The sequence below is a fragment of the Colias eurytheme genome, chromosome 16 (assembly GCF_061535395.1).
Source record: "Colias eurytheme isolate Ceu_HAF_F1 chromosome 16, ilColEury1 Martin Lab GWU primary, whole genome shotgun sequence".
Taxonomy (NCBI): Eukaryota; Metazoa; Arthropoda; class Insecta; order Lepidoptera; family Pieridae; genus Colias; species Colias eurytheme.
Window position 1 is genome coordinate 4,244,037 of NC_142995.1, and position 22,485 is coordinate 4,266,521.

Sequence of the window (22,485 nt, forward strand, 5' to 3'; positions counted from 1 at the left end):
TACATAGCTTTGATTTCAATTCTACAGATACAAAATATACAATCTATCTAAAATGATACAACGGATGTTTCCTGCGTTTTCTCGTCAAAATACCGAAACAACGTAATTATTGTATAGTAGTTGGGCGTGAAAGTAAAAAAACAAATGAAAAGTGTTTTCCATATGATTATTTATTAAATTTACGCGATTAAGAATAATTTCAACGATACAATTTAGTAACCGAGAATTCAGAGGATTAAAGAAAATACCTGCCTGATCATTTTATCAAACTCTAAAAGAATTATGGTTATTTCGCATCACTCGGTTTATTAGTTTGGTAATAATTATTAAAGGTAGTTACAACCCTAGCCATTGAGTCGAACGGTAGGCAACACAATATCGACTTTGTGCGGGTACATATGGTACATTTCTTCTTGCTGTGAAGCGTAATTATTATTATTAAGATTTTTTAGGCTATTTTGAATCAGCTGTTCTAATTTAATTCTAGAAATTTTTTTAAAAGTATATTATGAGTTTATAAATACCTCAACCAATAGTTATTGTGTCCTATCCTCATTTCTTTATATCTTGGTAGTTAACTAAAGTGTTAAATTTACATAACCTCAACAACAACATTTACACTGCCACTGCACTAAAACTAAACTAACTAGCTCTCTAGCTATAAGAACCATCCTCGTACTTCAAGGGATATAATAAAAAAAGAATTATCGAAATCGGTTCAGCCGTTCTCGAGTTATGCGCTTACCAACACATTTTGCGATTCATTTTTATATATAAGAAGACTAGCGGTCCGCCCCGGCTTCGCCCGTGGTACATGTTTACGTTTTCTCTACATAAGAACCATCCTCGTACTTCAAGGAATATAATAAAAAAAGAATTATCGAAATCGGTTCAGCCGTTCTCGAGTTATGCGCTTACCAACACATTTTGCGATTCATTTATATATATATATACTAGCGGTCCGCCCCGGCTTCGCCCGTGGTACATAATATTTACGTTTTCTCTACATAAAAACCATCCTCGTACTTCAAGGAATATAATAAAAAAAGAATGATCGAAATCGGTTCAGCCGTTCTCGAGTTATGCGCTTACCAACACATTTTGCGATTCATTTTTATATATAAGAAGACTAGCGGTCCGCCCCGGCTTCGCCCGTGGTACATAATATTTACGTTTTCTCTACATAAAAACCATCCTCGTACTTCAAGGAATATAATAAAAAAAGAATGATCGAAATCGGTTCAGCCGTTCTCGAGTTATGCGCTTACCAACACATTTTGCGATTCATTTTTATATATAAGATAAGATTATGTGAAAATAACCAGGAAGGTGAAAAACATATTTACGAAAACATAGTAACATAATATGGCTGTCGCTACAATAATTATATTTCAATTTTATCTTTTTATACCTAGTAGAACTGGCCGACGAATAAAAAAAATCGTATTAGAATAAATACAATAAATTACGGAACAAAAAAAGGATTGTAACTGAATTAGGTATGTTTGTTTCTGGGCGCACCGTTTTCGACGACGCGACGCGCGACGTAAGCGTATAGGTATAGGTACCTACTTTGCTAAAACAAACTAATAAAATTGTGTGTCTGTCTGAAAATTCGGAAAAGCATATTTTGCAAGTTTGTAATTACTTTGATAGTTTACCGATTTATAATAATTGTAATTGTAATTGTATAATATATAATTTGCAATGTGGTGAAATTTCATAAAAATCACGGGCCAATTTTTTGTTTTGAATCCCACCGAAAATATAATTGCGTTATTAGAATAATTAATTACTATACCTACCCACGATCAATTATTACAATATAGTCTCAAATGCATACTAGAGAAATATTGCAATTTGATTCAATTAAAATGCATAGCATACAAAAATAAATTCACAACACAAGAAATTCCGCGCGCAAATCATAGCGCGTGTCAATGAAATCAAGAATGTTTTATATCAAGCCGACGCGGACGACGACGCGACGCCGAACAAAAGTACCTACGACGGACGACCACGCTTCGAGTTGCCAAACAACATGAGTAATAAATTGTTTACAAAAAAAACAAGTTTTCCATTTTTCTGTATGAGTAGACAGAACTTCAAAACGCCACCTGCTACGGTTTATATTATGAACGATTGTTATAAAAATAAAAGTTATATTTGTTGGTGTAAACTATTTTATTGATCAATAATTTTGGAATTTAAAATTGTCAACATTGATTACAATAAAACGCAGTTTTATTTTATTACACTATTGTTTTTTTTATCAAAACATGTATTTGAAGTACCATATAATATTATGCTGATCCAAGCATTTTCACTCAAAACTTATATCACTAATGATTTGTAAAAGTAAATTATTTCAATATACATTTCATAACCAACATGTAAGAATAATTATTATTATTCCTACCTACAACAGGAAACCTAAAACACTATTTACTATGGGAAAATAACCAGGAAGGTGAAAAACATATTATTATTTACGATTTCGACGCACTCGACTTTTAGTAAAATATAGTAGGGAAACATAATATTATGGTTTTGATTTTTGCTACTAGTATAAGAAAACTGCGTGTTCAAACTACTTGTTTGTCTGTCTGAAAATTCGGAAGTACTTTGGTAGTTTACCGATTTATAATAATATTGTATACCTATATCGTTGTTTAAAAAATATTCAAACACAATAAAATATGATATATGTACTGATTTATCACTGGTTTCAGTGATGAACTGATGAGTCAATTATAGCCACTATACTTTCGTCATACGTGTGTATGATTGATGTGATTTGCAACGTGGTGATATTTCAGAAAAATCACGGGTCAAATTGTCCCACCGAAAATATAACTGCGTTATAAGAATAACTATACCTACGATAAATTATACATAATACAATATAGTCTCAAATGCATACTAGTGAAATATTTTATTTGAATCAATAAAATAAAAAAATAAATAAAAAATAATAATAATACAAAAATAAATTCACAACACAAGAAAATCCGCGCGCAAATCATAGCGCGTGACAATGAAATCAAGAACTTTCGAGCCGACGCGGACGACGAAGGAGCCTAACAAAAGTACCTACAATCATAGGCGGCTCGTGACAAAATTGTATGGCCGTGTTCACTTGAAATAAAACAACGAAAATAGGTACCTACAATAGCGTTAGCAGTACAAAAAAAATGAGCACCACATTATAAATGTCTATTTATACACTAAAAATTATAGAGTATTTCAAAACGAATTCAATTATTATTTAGCAATAATTAGAAAATCCCCGAATTTGCATTAGTGATCGTATTCATAGTGTTTGTCTACACTAATATTATAAAGAGGAAAACTTTGTTTGTTTGTTTGATTGTAAATTGTAATGAATAGGCTCATAAACTACTGGACATTTTACCAATGTTTGCAAGTTTGTGATTACTTTGATAGTTTACCGATTTATAATAATTGTATACTTATATCATTGTTTAAAAATATTCAAACACAATATGATATAGGTACTGATTTATCACTGGTTTCAGTGATGAACTGATGAGTCAATGTTAGCCACAATACTAATCACTTTCGTCATACATGTGTATGAACTATGATTGATGTGATTTGCAATGTGGTGAAATTTCATAAAAATCACGGGCCAATTTTTTGTTTTGAATCCCACCGAAAATACATATATTACTAATTGCGTTATTAGAATAATTAATTACTATACCCACGATCAATTATTACAATTTACAATATAGTCTCAAATGCATACTAGAGAAACATTGCAATTTGAATCAATTAAAATGCATAGCATACAAAAATAAATTCACAACACAAGAAATTCCGCGCGCAAATCATAGCGCGTGTCAATGAAATCAAGAATGTAATTTTATATCAAGCCGACGAGCGACGACGCCGAACTAAAGTACCTACAGTACCATTTACCTTCAGTGTACAATACAGTTTACAGACCTACGACGGACGAACAATAATGAGTAATAAATAAAAAAAAACATAGTTTCTAAGGTCATTAGTTTTATTTTATTTTATTGTTATTTTCTTTGAACGATTGGAAATGAAATTACTCAATTTTTACACAGAACTTTGATTTATTAGAATTATGCTCATTATGCATAAGATAACGAACGCGAATGCACGACATCTAGCGCGTCAATGTCTAAACATCGCCTTTCGTTTAGACATTGACGCGCTAGATCTGTAATAAGTATATAGTCTATGCGCTAGATGTCGTGCTTTATGTCGTGTTTCGCTTGGCAAAAGTCACGCACACTACTGTAGAAGTGTCAAATTTTTCCGGTATTTTACTGTTGTTTTTCTAAGTAAATATTGTAAATTATTGATTAAAAAGGTCGAACGCGCACACATTTCATTATAGAGAAGTGATAAAATGATTAGTTTTAAAGAAATAGTGTCTGTGTTAAGTGTTTAGAGGTAATCAAAAATGTATGGAGGGACGGTCGGAACATCAACCTTAAAAATAAATATAGCCTGGTCAATGCTCTTATGCGACTTAACGGAAGCTTCACAAACAAACTTTAATGAGCTTTTTAATTGATCGACAACGTCAAATCATTTAAAATTCGTGTGGTCTTATATCTAATGAACAATTTGTTTTTCAGCCAAATCCAAAGCCAAAACTTAGTCAACTAGGAATAGAATTTATAGTACAAATAAGAAAGTAGAGCGTATTTGTGTGAAACTAATCTGTGGTGTATATGTCGGTGCTGTCTGTGTTTTTGTTAGTCTATGCGATGTCCGCATGAGATGTTATATTTAACCTGGCTGTAAATAAAACCAATCATCACGGCTTCGTTTAAAGGAAAATTTAAACGAACACCATCCAAAATGCCTAAAGGTAAGTTGTTGTAATAATCCTGGCATGCAACAGCATTATTAAAAAATATCTGCAAAATTTTTTTATGAACTACCTATATGACATCATGTGAAATGCAATTTACCAGTAACGCTTTCTCTACAATATAAAATATTTTTCATGAATCTACTAATTTGACTCTTATATTTTTTATCTTATGTAACATGTAAACAAAACGATGCTATATAAATGAAAATGAAAATTTTCGAGTAATCTATTTTTTTTTCGTGTAACGTTCAATACTTACACACTACATTCTATATTTAACAAAAGTATGAAAAAAACAAATATGACAAATTGCAATTTATTACGCAAACTATTAATCAAAATTCTCGATAGCCATGGAATGATAACTCTTAGCATTCCTCGTTATTGCATATTTTCCTCTGAGAGGAAAATGCGTTGATAAATCACAATTTTATACGCCTTGTGGCTATTATAACATGACTAATTTCTGAACCGATTGTTTCAAAATAAAAACGCCATATTTTGTAAACACATATCGATCTACATAACATGTTTTCATATATTTCTCTTAAGTTTAAAAGCAAAATGTTTTAATGTTGAAATTAAAACATTTTATAAATTTTTTATAAATTTATGTTTTAATGTTTTTGGAAATTTATTGTGTCGCTACCGCAGGCCGGAAGGGATGCAAAACTCTGATAAGCTTAATCGACTTTAAATGAATAGCTTTAAATCATAATAGCAGTGTTAATGTGTACTAACTTGAATTTAACATTGTACTCAATATTCCTTAACAAACTTATCCTTTATCTATTTTTAACAGTCTTATAATTGACTGCAGATGTCTATTTTCTCCCTTGTAGATAATGTTTATATTGAGAGGAGTATAAAGGTTGGTATTATATTTCACAAAATTATTCTCTCCAACGAAAACTGAAGAAAAGTATTAATTCAAAGCAGTGCTAAAAAGTTTGTTACGTCGTCATTTATTATTAACGACATGAAAATATTTTTTACTAAGAAATCTGCCTTAGCTAAATTGTATGATTGAATAATTTGATAATTTCTCCCTTTAATTATAACTTGTTTTACGCCTTCTGAGGTACAATAAACACCACTGATTTGTCATTCCTACAACAATCACGTGGCCATATCTCGTGACCACACATCCTAAGGAACTAATTAACTTGGACACTACAGCCCTTTAACATTGAATTTGCTTTAAATGACATGGATTATCTTTTTAGAGCATAGTGGACAAATATTAATATAAGTTCGTATGGTTTTTACATTGTTTACATTACTTATTCATTGATTTACTGTTATTTTTACGATCAGCATGCAAGTTTATCATTATTATTCTTCTTTTCTAATCTTAACCTTTAATGTTTTCCTTTTTAAATTGTCGTGATGCACAGTTAAAAAGGTATTGAATATGAAAAGAGTTAAAAAAATTTTTTTCAATATTGATTCATGTCTGAAACTTAAATTATAATAAAATTCATAACCTCAAACATTAAGCTGTGCTTAAAATTTATTACTTGTAGGTGTTAAAGCTGAAATAAGGTAATCTGTTTCGATATAAACTGTCACGCCAGTAAAAACACGTTTTATATTTTCAGCGTTTAATTTATGCATAGACACGGATAGACAGCGCTATAGATTTTTAATCCATCAAAACCTTGTTGTGTATAACGAACTAAAAATGTTTTATTTGTAACATTGGCTTATTTATGGAATAAATTAACGTTAAGTCTTTAGCTGAAAAATACATTAATAAGTTACGTTTGTACGTGAAATATAGACTTATTTATATGTATCTTAAGGTTCAGAAATGATCAAATAAGCCAAGATAGTTTAGCTCGATAGTTCTCATTGCCATCCTCGTACACTTGTATCAATGAAGTGTCGCTGGCTCATTGTTAATCGTGTTTTATCAGCTGTTATGCCAAGTCCACGGTATAGCTGTCCTAGACAATCAAATGAATGCATGTTTGTTCTACGTCTATGGTTCATTTTCGCTTTCACTAATGAAGAGATTAAGGGCCAGTTTACTTACTGATAATAATCATGTTCTATTTGTCCCTTAATGAGATTTATACTGTGATTTTTATGTGACGATAGTTTTGAAATAGCTTTTTCTAACTGTAGACAACATCAACTGAATGAATGAACTATTGCCTCAAACTATAAAATTCATGCAATAAGTACTCAATTTCAGTAAATTTTACGATATACAAATACAATCCAATATGGACACAAAAACACATCAATTTCTATATTTTTATTCATCATTATGCTATCACATTTAAAAATTGCATCGAAAACGAACAAAAAATATCCATTCAAATTCCATCCTAAGAACATTTGCAAGTCAATGCACGTGTTAAAATTTAGCGTGGTTTAAAATCTTTTAATAGAATAAGTACTATGATTTAGTTTCCACATTTAGCGCCATGCACTGTTGTGTATCAAATGTCGTCATCACATTCATCAACTTTACGCCAGATCATGTGTACAGAAGCTTGATTAATTTATATCAAACTTTATTGAACTACGTACATTTTTCATACGTCATTGTTTTTTTATACATGCTACAATATACTGTTTTGTTTTAAGATCAAAGTCTAGAAATATAACACTTTATGATTTCATAGAAACATTCTAAAACTACGAAAGATGAATATTTAACAATATATTATTATCTTTTGTTACATTGAGACAAGGTAATTACAAATTAAAGTTATTTGTTTGCATCAAGCTATGCATATTAGTGACAGGATATTAAGCGCTTTAAACATAGGTATTATTATGTATCATCATACCAAGAATATGATTATAAATTTAATATTTTTTACTCGTGTGTAATCATAATGGTAGTATGACAGAAACTCAATTAAGTGTTTAAGTTAATAAACAATAGCTGGTAAAAGATTTTGTCGTTTTTCGCATGTTCATTTAATAATGGTGTGCTAAATGCGCAATTACTTACAATAATTTCCTCTTTCATTTTTTAGACTTTGTATTTAATAAACAAAATCCATATTATTTCTTTAGGAGATTTTTTTCTCTCTCACTCGTTGTGAATGTTATGAAAAACAACGAAGTTTTAATTTTCATACTATCAACGACTTATCTTCAAAAGCTCGTAATCGTCAAGTTCATTTTCATCACTTTTTTTCTGAATCTCATCGAGTTAAACAAAGTTAATTACTTATGACAACATTTTCTTTATTTATTTCTAATTCAAAAAAGAAACATTTCTCTCCGTTGCATTTCACTTCCATAAAATCTGCAATAACATTTTACCGATCAACTTTCAGCCATTTAATTTTTTTACACCGGAACACTTACAGGTATTACGCTTGTGTTCGTATTGTTCAAACAGGAAGCATTTTATACTAAACACGGTCGAACTAAACGCACACATTGGAAAGAACAATAACCATTTGCCTTGATTGCCGCTCCTCAGCCATTGTGCCTCAATGCCCTTACAGCGATTGGTTTCGGCTGCATATGCTATTGTGGAACGGTCATTGAATTCATTCAATCTTCTTGCTGAACTAGATTAATAAACGTTTGCGAGGGTGCAATGAAATCTGTAACGCGTTGATAGTTTACAGCTTTTGCATTGTATCCTATGTTGTAACAGGTCTATGATATACAAGGGATTTGTTAGCTTGTTACGTGTCGTCATTTGTTAATATTTTTCTGTTACCTATTTTTTACGCTTTAAGCTGTTAGGTAGTACAATTGCAAATAGTTAGGTGAACCTATCGCAAAAAAGTACGATAAATCTTAGTTCTGTTTTTTTTTCAGTAATATTACTCGATTTTCGTCTAAATTTAAACGGAAGCTTAGTAATATGATGGGTAATTTAATTTGATATTCAAAACTAAGCTTTATCTACACAATGGGTGCATAAATACATATTGTTCAAGTGCGCTTGAAAAAATTATTAATCAATGACTGTAGTTTTAATAACTAGACGGAGTCACTAATTAAATCGAGTCTCCTTGGCGTCAGTGTTATTAACGTGGAAATTACTTCATGGTTGGAATCTCGCATTTATGAAATACTTTCCTATACCAAGATTTTTTAAACATTTATTTAAATTTGCTGTTGCAACAAATAAATACTTTCAACAAGACTCACATAAGTCGACAAAGAAATCAGTCTTATAGTAATGTATTGTTAAATCCTTTTTAACCGGCGTTACTTCTTCCAATACCTACATCACTTGATTATCGCTAAGATTCTTCTCAAGTTCAGACTGAAATAAACATACCAAATCGATTATATCATCTCCATAAGACAACAGGCCTTATCATTCCGCAACATATTCAACCAACTGTTACATATAAACTATATGAAACCACAGACACTCATTATATCAATCTACATATCGTCTTTTTTGTTCTTATCTTAAGAGGCCGTATCGATTTTAAGAGTGATTTTGACTTGTTTCTTTAATTCTTTACGAGCTCGTTTAAAAAAACTAACTACTATGTTATATGAAAGTAATGGTATAATTTAAAATTCTCTAGAATATTCGATTATATAGATCTGCCGTAGCAACGTTTGCGCTCCCGTATATAATCTAAAATTCTAGAGAACTTTAAATTATTCCATTTCTTTCATAAAACATATAATATGTATTTTTTTTATTGCAAATTTTTAAGCATTAACCTATCATTTAGTGTGTATTTTTTATTTTTTTTAACCCTGTTGTAAGAACTAGAAATTCGACGCCATATACGCATAAAATTTCATCAAAGTAAGGCTATTTTAACTTAGATGTTCTTTGAATTTTTCAATAAAAGTACATAAATTGCCTCGAACATATTTTAGGATGTCTCAGTGTCTTTACTGTAGTATATTTTATAAGAAAACTTCTTCTATTAAATTCCGTGTAAAATACAAAGACACGAACGTCCCGCATGGAAAAAATTGAAACACGCCTTAGGTTATTGGCTATTAAACAAACTGGACAATGAATATCAATAAATTGTCTCGAACGTATTTTAGATATTGAATGAATCTTTAATTTAAGATATCATCACACATTGTTACTAATTTAGTTTTGTTAAACGAGCGTCTAAAGAATTACAGAAACAAGTAAAAATCACTCTAAAATCGATAAGGACTCTTAATTCATATTCATAAAGAGCGTTGTCTGTTGCCAAAAAGATGAGATATTATGATACCATTAAGCTCGTAGTCAGTAAATTTGTGAAGCCAAGCTAATCATAAGTATCGTCTTCTTTTATCATTACAGTGTCTGTCTTTCATAATCTTTATGCCGTTTTCTGAATATTATGTAGAGAATATATCTTATCTGTCTCTTTTTCTATTTCTTAATACATTATTATGAAGGCATTATGCATTCAGAACTGTTATTTAGCTTACCCACTCATCCTTAAACGACCAACGAATAATAAATTTCGTCTGCTCTATTCATCTGCATACGAACTATGATAATCTACAAAAATATCTATTACATCCACAATATTTTTCCTTATATTATCTAGTCTTTCTGTAATTTTGAACGAACTTTTTATTTCAGAAGAAGGGCTAGATTACGGCCAAACTGATATTGAACAGTTTAAACCAATACGTTACTATATATTTTCGAAAATTACAATTATAAAGTATCTAACACATCATTTTACTTACAGGCGACGCCGATATGTCGCTGAAACAAGGCAGCGGCACCGGCAAAGTCCATTTCGGTGGCTTGGACGATGTGTCATTGTACGGCACACCCGTGGAGCCAGCGCCCCCAGCCCCAGACGCCAAGCAGGGCTTCCTCAGAAACCAGCTACAGGCGCTCTTCCAACCCACCGACAACAAACTCGCCATGAAGCTGTTCGGCTCGAAGAAGGCGCTGATGAAAGAACGCATCAGGCAGAAGGCGGCTGGCCACTGGGTTATACACCCGTGCAGTAGTTTCAGGTATGTCCTTTAGCATCGAACTTAGATATGGAAAAAGAAATAGGTTGGTAGAACTTCTTGCGACCATAAATTTTTCGAATTACGTTATTTTAGAATTCGTTGGAGATGTTAATCCTAATTATCCGATAATAAACATTCCAATCTTTTTTTGATATATATTACTTTTCTTAGGAAATTGAAATTGAACAATTGCCAAAAAGATGGAATTCATTCAGGTATATTATGAAAATAAATACCAAGAATATCGTCACCAACCTATAGATTACTCATCACTTAAATACATTTTTGAAATGGAGATGTAATAAATGGCAACTATGTACAATTTACGACGCCGGTCGTAACTTCAAATTGGATCTCACGTAATTCCTCTTGCAGGAAATAAGACGGAATCGTAGGGATATCTATCAATTTTATGCACGTCTGTGACAAGGTAATAAAATAGATGTTATCGCTAATAGATAAATTTTCTTTGATCATTGTACGTCTGGGTATTCATTTTTAACGGAATGTTTTCTATAATTGGATATTGATGTAGCACATGTATGGGATACTTATTAATAGTTCTTGTATCTGATCTGTCTGAAGCAGTAACAGACTTCCATCCCCCATATTCGGACTATGAGAGTGATGGAATAGAAAATATAATTGTGTTAACAGTTTATTGAAGCATTGGAGCATTGGCATTTATATCTTCCACATGTTCGTGTTAGTCGAAATTGACCGCCGTGGTCGAAATTTGGTTATCAATACTATTACATTCATGATTCAGTAGTATTCACTACTCAGTATAGATCTATGGAACGGCCACGATCCTCTTATTGGACTGAATTAATTACAACTAACGTAACACTTAGTCTGGTTGTAGTTACGTAAATAGTAAATACTTCTGAGAGTATTTCTAGCCGCAGTGCTGTAATACGGTCGACAATAATTAATAAAGGAAAAGTACTTTTAAAATTTGTTATAAAATATGAGTTAGAAATAGAAGTCTTTGTATTTTATGTTCTATAGTAAAATTGTTATTGCACGCCTCATAAGCGAAGCGTTGAGGTGGGTACTACTGTCACTTCGCGCAAAACATCTGATTTTTCAAACTTAAAATGTCTTTATGTATCATACATTGCATTTGTAAGATAATACATACACACACATATTAAGAAAAAACACTATTTTTAACGTTCATGATATTTTTGATGTCATTTTTGTAATTTAAACTAGTTAAAAAACAGTTTAAAAAAGTTCTGTCTTGGACGTCCGTGTGTCTGTATGTGCGGATCCTTTTTCTTGTTAACACGATAGCGACCGAAATACTTTACTAATCGAGTCTTTTTTTTTCTCTTACGCTTGAGTATGCTCAGGAATAGAACCCTTTCATTTTTCAGGGTCTGATTCGATGTGGTTTAATTGTTATTAAATAAACAAAAATAATAATTAATAAATATTTATTAAAAAAAAATTATGAGGCGTGCACTTTTGGATTTTCCAAATTATTTATATCTTTCCTTGACACAAACTTATATTATTGGAATTTGTTTTATCGACTTTTTTGGTTAAAATAGATGTAAAAGGAGATATACATACTAATTTTATAGAAATAAATCAAATAAGTCTCAAGGAGGTAATAGCTAGGTGACACAAGGTCTATCTACTAAACTACTTACATAACAAATGTTTGCCAGTCTCATTAAATGTATCGCCTCCTACAAAATGCTATGAATACACAATTTTAATTAGATTTAAGTCCCTTGGAGTTACTTAACCCAGCTAAATAACTTGAGAGTACGTTCTGAGATTCAAGTAAAATAAACTTTATATTTTCCTTCCAAACTCAAAGTTTATGTGGAAATGTAAATAAAATTGATTCTGAGGTTTAATTTTATCTCTAAACTTGTTTAAATGATTATTTTCGTATTAAATTGAATAATTTTTCGAAGAAAAATGTGAGATTTGTTAGTATTAACCCAAATCTTGGATATTATTTATTGGTTATTACTTATTAATTTTTACACTAAGTTATTACACTAAGGATATCATTTTATATCAATTTGGTTTTTTTTAATGCATTTGCGTATAAACATATTAAAAATTCTTTATAAACACTAAGAAAAGGCATTTTCCGAGCTTTAAATAAACAAAAATAACCTAAATTGTATACAATTTAACGTCGCTTTTATTGAAAAGCAATAATGAATTATGGCGCATAATATTCTTAACAGTCTATCAAACATGGCCATTACATTAAAAGTTAATTTGCGTTGCAGCGAGCGCCATTAAGCCAACTTTATCCAGGTTATTTAAAAAGGCATTCAGGACCGCATTTTAGCTTTCATACATGAATATACTTGATTGCAAAAAAATAAAGACTTCTAATTATATACTGAAATTTTTAAATGGTTTTAGCATTTAGGAAAATGAAAAAGATCTTTTGTTGGTTATTATCATATATTCACTGTCATTCGTTGTTACTTCATTAGATAAATTAACTATCCTACTACGTATGATATGCATTATACATTATTGAAGTAGTTAAAAATACATTAGGTGAGAAAAACAAATAAACGTTTATAAGGTGCATTGAATAATGTCATTTGAATAAAAACCAATTGAAAACAATTAGACCGGGAGATACTGACACAAAATTTCGAGTCATTTGTAACAGGATGGCGGTTCTACAGGGGTCTTAGTACGCAATGACAAAAAGAAAAATGATGGTGTGAACGCTGGTACCGGTGGCTTAGTCGCGTGGGCGTTAGTCGAACTCGTCGGAAAAATAGCGAAAGTCAAACGATTTGTAACACAAAAATTTTAGAATTTACCGATAGCCCATAAAAAAGAAGTAGGCGGTAGTGTCATGCCATACTTTTCCGGTATGACTTACAGCCCGCCATACCGACGCGATTGTGTTGATTTAAAAAAAACAATTATTCAATCATTTGTACCAGGCTAACTTTTGCGCAGGTAACCATCGTCGTGCAGCCATTTACGAAAATCGCCATGCCATACTTTTCGGACGATTCCAAATGGTCGCCATACCGCCGAAAATCTGCAATTTTTTTTTATTTCGCCTATCTTTTTGTACCAGTATTGCATTTGGATTTTTGGAGAGTATTTGATAAAATGTGACCATTATTATATTTGCCATACTTCTAGTAGGGGGAAAAAGTGCTGTCATACTTGAAAAATAAATTTATTATTAATTTGTATAAGTGAAGATTTCCAACACCTAGATCTTTGAAATTTTGTATTTATATTCGTTGATCCTCAAACTTACAGGAAAAATAAGTGCCATACTGTTACAAATCGTTTGACTTTCGCTATTTTCCGACGAGTTCGACTAACGCCCACGCGACTAAGCCGCCGGTACCAGCGTTCACACCATCATTTTTCTTTTTGTCATTGCGTACTAAGAACCCTGTAGAACCGCCATCCTGTTACAAATGACTCGAAATTTTGTGTCAGTATCTCCCGGTCTAAATAGTGTGACAATAGTTATTAACGGAAATGGTGTTGGAATTCGTAAACAATGTTCGACCGAGGTAAACAATGTCGTGGACGAATGATACCACAATGATACATTCTTTTTGGATTCTTTTTATTCTTTTTCCGTAATGCAGCTTGTACTTTTTTCATAAATTTGAATGCAATTAATTTGATTTTTACAGTTATTTTAAATTGACACACACACATCAACATCACTGCCCTGTATGAAATCTTTAGAAAATTACGCATTATACATTCATTTTAACAAAACCTAAATCCAAAGTCCATGATGTTAAGTACTTAGTATATGGAATGTCTATATTCTTGCTATATTCACACATAAAATCACTAAGTACATATAACAGAAGTATAAAAAATCGTTACAAATTCTGCTCCACATTAAAAATTACAATACCAACTCCCATGTCACGTTCTAATCGTTTGTAATTTCCTGACGTTCACTTATCTAATGGTATCAGCATGCTTCCGCGATCACTCGATTAGACACAGATGTCGGGCAATCGATCGAGGACTGTGATTCGATACATTAATGCGCAATGAATTGATCGCATATCGAGATGAGTTACTTAGTTAGTTTTTTTTTATATAGAACTTTTTTAAAACCAGTTTAACGACGTATGTTTAGGTTATCTGTCAATTGATATAAAAACTTGGTAGAAAAATTTGAAAAAGCTATCAGTGACATCAGCAAGCTGTGCAACTGGCCCTTAAATAAATGAAATGTAATAAAAAAAATGTTGTGTGGTTTTATGAAACCACGGTAAGTGAAACTGTTCGAACGGTTCCGAACACTGCTTTGTGTAGCGCATGTCGCGTGACGGTCGGCTGCCGAGTAGGTATACCTACTCGGCAGCCGCGATACACGCGACATGCGCTACACAGACCAAAAAGTTTGAGACGATGTAATAAAACTTTCACTTTAAAATAAAAAAGGAAAGGAGTGTGTGATTTTAAAAATAGAACAGGTACATGTTTTGACAATTGGAGAGGAAATGACGCAACCTAACGCTCGTTTTGCAATATTTTCATAAGGTTAGTTTGATATTCTTTAGTTCGTGAAAGGTCAAGGGTTTGAGTACAGACGAGTGTTCAAAAATTCAATTCAATTTTATTTCAAATTTGATTCATCACAACTACAATCGGTAAAGCATTGTTATGGAATCGAAATCTTTTAGAACCAAAAAGCTATATAGCGTGTGGATTGTCCCGCATATTGAATTCAATGCCTGAAATGTGAAAAACCATAGAAGGCCTGCAGTGAAAACACTAAAAAATTAGAGCACTAAAAATAAATAAAACAAATAAGTCTGAACAAATGAACACTGCACGAGAAAAAAATCACAAGCAATTTAATACACAACAAAATTCCATCGTCAGTTGGTATTTCTCTGTTAAAATAACAAACATTTTTTTAATTTAATATGAACTGCTATCAATCAGAGTCTATTTCAACTATAAATTCCTTCGAGCATTTTATATAATATAAAAATAGACAACACAATAAACGATCAATCACAGTTCTTTAGTACTTTATGATGTAGCAGTAAAATCGAGGCTAGACTCGACTTTATTTTACTTTACGAGAGAAAATTCTCTATTTTCACCTTCATAAAAGAGAATCCGTGTTAGCGGGATTTATGGCTGTCTGCGGTAAATAATTTGAAACTTTTGAACGTGCACTTTTAAGCCGAGGTTAACTCTTTTGTTAGAGTGCCAGATACCTGCGCCTTAATTAAATTTAAAAGCACTATGATCTCGCCTTAAATCTTCAAATGTAAGTGTACTTTCATGAAAGTGTGAAAATGAAATTTTGCATAAGTTATTAATATATTTTTAACAAGATTAAAGTGTTTTTTTCTGTTAACATTGATTTCCTAAAAATATTTCTCTACATATCTGATGTATATTAAACATTTATATACCTAGCCGAGAATAGCTATCCAATTTTCCACAGACATGTTAGCCGCGTCTTGATCTAAAGGATTTGTGGGAATATAAACGATTATTATATTTTTATTTTTTCATTGAAACATTGTTATGTCTTGTTTATATTACTTGAACTTGAGCTTGGAATTCACTCATTTCAAGTAGGTACAATAATTAGCTATTGTTATTTTATAATTAATGCGGGCTTTATCTTAACGAAAATGTGAACAATACGAGTCTTAACTATATATATTATGTTCTTTAAGAAAAAATGGTATTTGAGCATGTTTATGAAAACAATAAAATATTAGTAGCAATAATAAAAAATACATTAATGTTACGACTATAATTTGTGCCTGGATTTCAAATCAATAGCAGCAATTAATCAAGACGTCAATTATTTTGTTTGTTTGATTCTAATTTATTAGGTACTTCATTATTGTCTTCTGTAAAATATTATTTCCTTACTATCTATTTTCAATATTAAATACCTCAGTATATAATATAGCGAAGTTAGTCATTCTTGAATAGTGGTATTCCTTGGGTATTCCCGACACCCAAAACTTCGAAACAAATGACGAAATGTGGTCATTTCAAAGAACTAGCGTGATATTAATGACATTGACGTGCAATTAACATGATTATGATCGGGTGTAATAGACCGGGAGATACTGACACAAAATTTCGAGTCATTTGTAACAGGATGGCGGTTCTACAGGGGTCTTAGTACGCAATTACAAAAAGAAAAACGATGGTGTGAACGCTGGTACCGGCGGCTTAGACGCGTGGGCGTTAGTCGAACTCGTCGGAAAATAGCGAAAGTCAAACGATTTGTAACAGTATGGCACTTATTTTTCCTGTAAGTTTGAGGATCAACAAATATAAATACAAAATTTCAAAGATCTATGTGTTGGTAATCTTCACTTATATAAATTAATAATAAATTAAGTTTTCAAGTATGACAGCACTTTTTCCCCCTACTAGAAGTATGGCAAATATAATAATGGTCACATTTTATCAAATACTCTCCAAAAATCCAAATGCAATACTGGTACAAAAAGTTTGGCGAAATAAAAATTTTTTGCAGATTTTCGGCGGTATGGCGACCATTTGGAATCGTCCGAAAAGTATGGCATGGCGATTTTCGTAAATGGCTGCACGACGATAGTTACCTGTGCAAAAGTTAGCCTGGTACAAATGGTTGAATAATTGTTTTATTTAAATCAACACATTCGCGTCGGTATGGCGGGCTGTAAGTCACACCGGAAAAGTATGGCATGACACTACCGCCTACTTCTTTTTTATGGGCTATCGGTAAATTCTAAAATTTTTGTGTTACAAATCGTTTGACTTTCGCTATTTTTCCGACGAGTTCGACAAACGCCCACGCGACTAAGCCACCGGTACCAGCGTTCACACCATCGTTTTTCTTTTTGTCATTGCGTACTAAGACCCCTGTAGAACCGCCATCCTTGTTACAAATGACTCGAAATTTTGTGTCAGTATCTCCCGGTCTATAAAATCAAAATGCGCATATAAAAACCAGACTGCAACAAGTAGCAATTAGGTTAACTCTAAAACGCTCATCAAAGGTATTGTGGGGACAATACTGCTGATGGACCGTACTGTAATCATTGAACAATGAACACCGTTACACACGTATGTTTTTATTTATCGTAGTTTGTGCTACACCGAAATAAAACGAATGGATATTGTTTAATGTTGGATTAGACATATTTTACAAATTACATTTATCGATATGATTCGGAACGTTTTCCGAAATACGTATTATTATAATAATTTGGTAGTTTGTTAATAACTTGAAACTTCAATATAGTTATAAAGGATATTAAACAGTTAAAAAAATAAATAAAATAAAATAAAAATCATTTATTGAGTATCTACCAATACAGTGACATAAAATCATACAAACTCGACGATCGCCTCAACTAGGTATAAACCTGTGCTAGAGACGAGTTATACTTTAATTTTAATAAGAAGAACGTCCAGGCCCAATCCTGATCTATCTCAATACATACATATAAACACTAGAAATACAGTTATTTAATTACCAAATTAAATAAAGGAAAAAAAGAACTGGTTGTGAATGCCGCTACATGTCAGAATATTTGTAAACATTGACACCGCTTACATAATTACGGTAAACATTCGAACGAGTTACCAAATCAGCAGTTAATTTATTCGTGTATGTAATGAGAACTTTAATTCGTCACTACATTCAATGACATTCGATGTCCGAATACAGGAAGATATTTATAGTGGAAATATAACTGGTAATCATAAATGGACATAAATCTGTGGCCAATGTCAAGGGTCGTGATTACCAGGGCATTAGAAACACTAAGCAATCAGCTCTGATGAAGAAATTTTAAGAAATTCGCCAGTAGGTACATCAAATGACATTCGATGTCCGAATACAGGAAGACATTATTTTATCGAGTGGATATAGAACCGGTAATCATAAATGGACATAAATCTGTGACCAATGTCAAGGGTCGTGATTACCAGGGCATTAGGAACACTTAGCAGTCAGCTCTGATGCGGTTCTAACCGAAACTCTTCCGTGTTCGCTTGCTGATTGTCGATTTACGGCTTGCAGATGATAACAAGTTTATGACACATGCACATTACCTATTAGTTTAACTAGCGTCTTCGTTTGACTATACCTCATATTATCGCGTAATACTTGTTCCTCATACACATTTTTTTCATTCCCTTCAATATTCCCACGGGCCAATAACTGTATCTGTAAAACAAATTTCAAATAGTCATTCAGCTATTTTGACTTCATTAACCACCAAACATCCATGCAAACTTACCAGAGCAATTACATATAAATAGAATCTAAATTTAAGTACAAATAACGTGCAATACCGATACGAATTGCACCAGTGAATAAACACCAATTTCATATTTCACGCATGTGCCCAATTTTCTGAATCGTTAAACAATCTGGATGAATAATCGATTCCAACTTCGTATTAGGTCTCTATCGGCTTTGCTTATATTTTGTAAATACAATTTTTGATTGATGCACGTAATCGGCTTTAGAATTTTCACTCAATTTACCGATTAAATACCCTTTAACACATTACTGCAATGCTGATAAAATTTGCAAATTAAATATAATATGTATTGTCTGCTAACTATATTCTAAATGTACATCAGGTACACGCGATTTAATTTGGAACAAGGGATTGAATATTAAAACTTAGCCATAATTTACGAATATTCAACGTAGTTCTGTCATCTAAAAATGTTTGCCACATCAATATGAAACCAAGATAATATATTGTAAACGATCATATGAAATAAGGTTATACCGTAAAATAAATATATCAATAGTTCCTAAACGACATCATAATCTACATTTAAATCGTGTGAGATTTGTTTTAGAAAACAGGAAACATTATTAATATATTATAATACTTAAGTATGTTATTGTTTCCTTCCTTGGATTGCTTCTGTATTAGTGCTATTAATTCTTCACAAGTGTGTTATATTATGTAGGTTAGGAGGATAAATTAAATAAATATTTGTAACTCTAACTATAAAAGCTTTTATAAATAAAACATCGTAATCGTAATCGTAAAACACGTTGCTTACCGGAATTAATAATAAAAAATTACTTACACTTTATTTTATAAGTAGGTGAATATAGCTTGTATCAAATAGGTACTAAACAGAAACTATGATAATATTCTCTTTCATTTTATTTAGAACCCGTATTATAAGATGTGAGATTTCTCAATCAAGTCGTCATTGCGTAAACACTATTCGCGTCTCCGCTGGAATCTTGTCCCATATTCGCGGTCATGTGATTCATACCAACATAGACTTGAGGCTAGCGGCTATATGCAAGGTTTTAGACTGGCTGTCACCGCCTTTTTTCGTGTTTATTATTTATCAGTTTGTATTTCTCTGTTAATATTCAGTCTTATGAAAAAAATTCAGTCCTTTTTCCAGAGTTTTAGTGCACCTAAGTTCTATATCATACTATCGTTGTATTGTAAATAATTCATCTAGAAATAAGTATCAAATATGAACGACAAATTGAAAGTAAACGTACAGCATCATAGTTAATACTTACTGCCATGATTTACAGCCAATAGGCATGTTTCATAGTTAATTGTTGTTTTTAGCTTTGCAATAAAACCTTTATTATGAGAACACTATATAGTAATGTTTTAAATGCTTTGTATATTTTTATACCTATTCAGTATACATACTGAAAGATAGAAAGTAGGTACTATACATTTAAATTACATGTAATACGTAGATATAGCAACTTCCAAACACAACGTTAATCAGCAGTTAAAATATCAATAATCTTTCATTAGATAGCAAGGTTACTATACTATCAATAAGTAAGCCTATAAATCTAATCAACATCTCGATATTACTTCCCCTCTCGTAATTATTTCAAATCTAATAAATACCCTGAATTATGTTTATGGCTCGATGAACAAATTTTACATATTTCAGTTATGAATTTCACATATTTATGTTTATTTATTCTACAACTGAAACGTCGATGAAGTAGTACTTACCTAAAAAACTTTTTGTTTTTAATTCATAAACCTAAGGAATGGACTTGTGTCTTATATATCTAATATCTTATTAATTAGAGATATCTTAACTAATATTATAAATATTAGAATAGATTTCTTTAATTTACTATCTGCTGATACGCAAGATAGAGCTTTTTGTAACGTTTTACGTCCATATCGTAATCATACAGATACAACGTGCAATGTATAAAATTGAATAAATGTTGATTTGGGTAGGTAACTGAATACAAGCATGACATGGCTTATTTTGTGGCTGTAGCAAATCTTGAAGAGGGTGAAATACGAGGTGGAAAATTGGAAATATGAGTAGGAAAAGGTTGTGTGCAAAAAGGTGCTACGCAAGAAACTGGCAATTATACTTCTTATTGAGTATGTAAAAGTCTCAACGTAAAACTACATATAAAAATGTTTTTCTTTTTATAGGTATGTTAATGTTGTACCTACTCGACGCGGTTTTAACACGTTTATTTTTTACAACTCTTTATTGGTTCTACGCTTTTAGAGGTAATTGATAAATACCTATTATATAAACCTGCTTTTATTTCCTATATAATAAAGCTTGCCAATAATACAACAACTTCCAATAAGAATCAGTTCTGCCTGATCTTAACTCATTCAAAGTTTTATAAAACAGATACATAATACATATTATTATAACGTATGTAATACAGTTGATATAAAGCCTCCCGTACACTTATAATAGAGGGAAGTAATTCATTTGATGGGACAAGAACAAATTTCCTGAAATTCACCAAATCTTCAAGTCCTTCTGACAATACCAGCGCGCGGTAACAAATATTCTGACATTAGTTTTCCTCTGTTGTGGGTTCATTCTTAGCTAGTGCAGTCCATATGTTATTAGATTAATTTATTTAGGTTTTCATATGGTACTATAAACTTAGAAGTATAAACCCCAATTACCATGTAATTATGAATGCAAACGTACTTCTTATTTTAAATGGGAAAATTTGTTTGAATTTTAATTTTTATTCGCCCGCCTTCAACGTTCCAACGTAGCGAGCGATTGAAGAAATATTCTCAAATAAAAAAAAAAATATTCTCTTGATGACATGACAGTCATCGACACCACTAATACTAAATTAGACGCATAGCTTATATCATGAAATTAATAGAAATAGTAGTATCCAGAAATTGTGCACTGTTAATGTCAACAGACTCCCATAATAACGATGATGTAGGTACCTAATACGAGTTTTATAAACGTTTATATTTACAAAAATTTCCTTCTATCCGACTTATACTTGTCCTTACGCATTAAAAATCAAATATGCTAGAGTTACAGTATCCCTCACTACAAATCGTAATATGAGTTCTCGGGAACAATTGCGCGTTTAAATAGGGTATTACATACATATATCTTTAGTTGACTAGATGTTTACGAGCGGGTCAATTAATATGATTGAAACTATATCTAACTACAAAGTCCATGCCTAGATAGAGAATAGATGCACTTCTGCAATGAACAATGAACGGTCAATTTTTGTCAACTTTTTCAAAAAAACGAACAAACTCGTTACATTATTCAAAAATGATAAATTCGTTGTATGTTCCTTTACTTAATTCTATTTGATTAATGTTTATAATTTTTTCTCCGTATTGCAATATTGTTAAAATATTCCCAGAGCCAAA

The 22,485-nt window shown here is 31.6% G+C and overlaps 1 protein-coding gene across 9 annotated transcripts in view; it reads left to right on the top strand.

Annotated features, from left to right (window-relative positions):
• Ih (hyperpolarization activated cyclic nucleotide gated potassium channel Ih) overlaps positions 1-22,485 on the top strand; it is a 201,308-nt gene that overhangs the window by 137,521 nt on the left and 41,302 nt on the right. For 7 of the 9 annotated variants that reach the window (XM_090110932.1, XM_090110931.1, XM_090110933.1 and 4 more), the window contains one exon: positions 10,540-10,816. In XM_090110932.1, coding sequence (XP_089967058.1) covers positions 10,540-10,816 — 277 coding nt within the window. Of the gene's footprint in view, positions 1-4,640; positions 4,877-10,539; positions 10,817-22,485 lie in introns of all 9 variants that reach the window. The other 2 variants (XM_090110938.1, XM_090110939.1) reach the window with 1 other exon arrangement.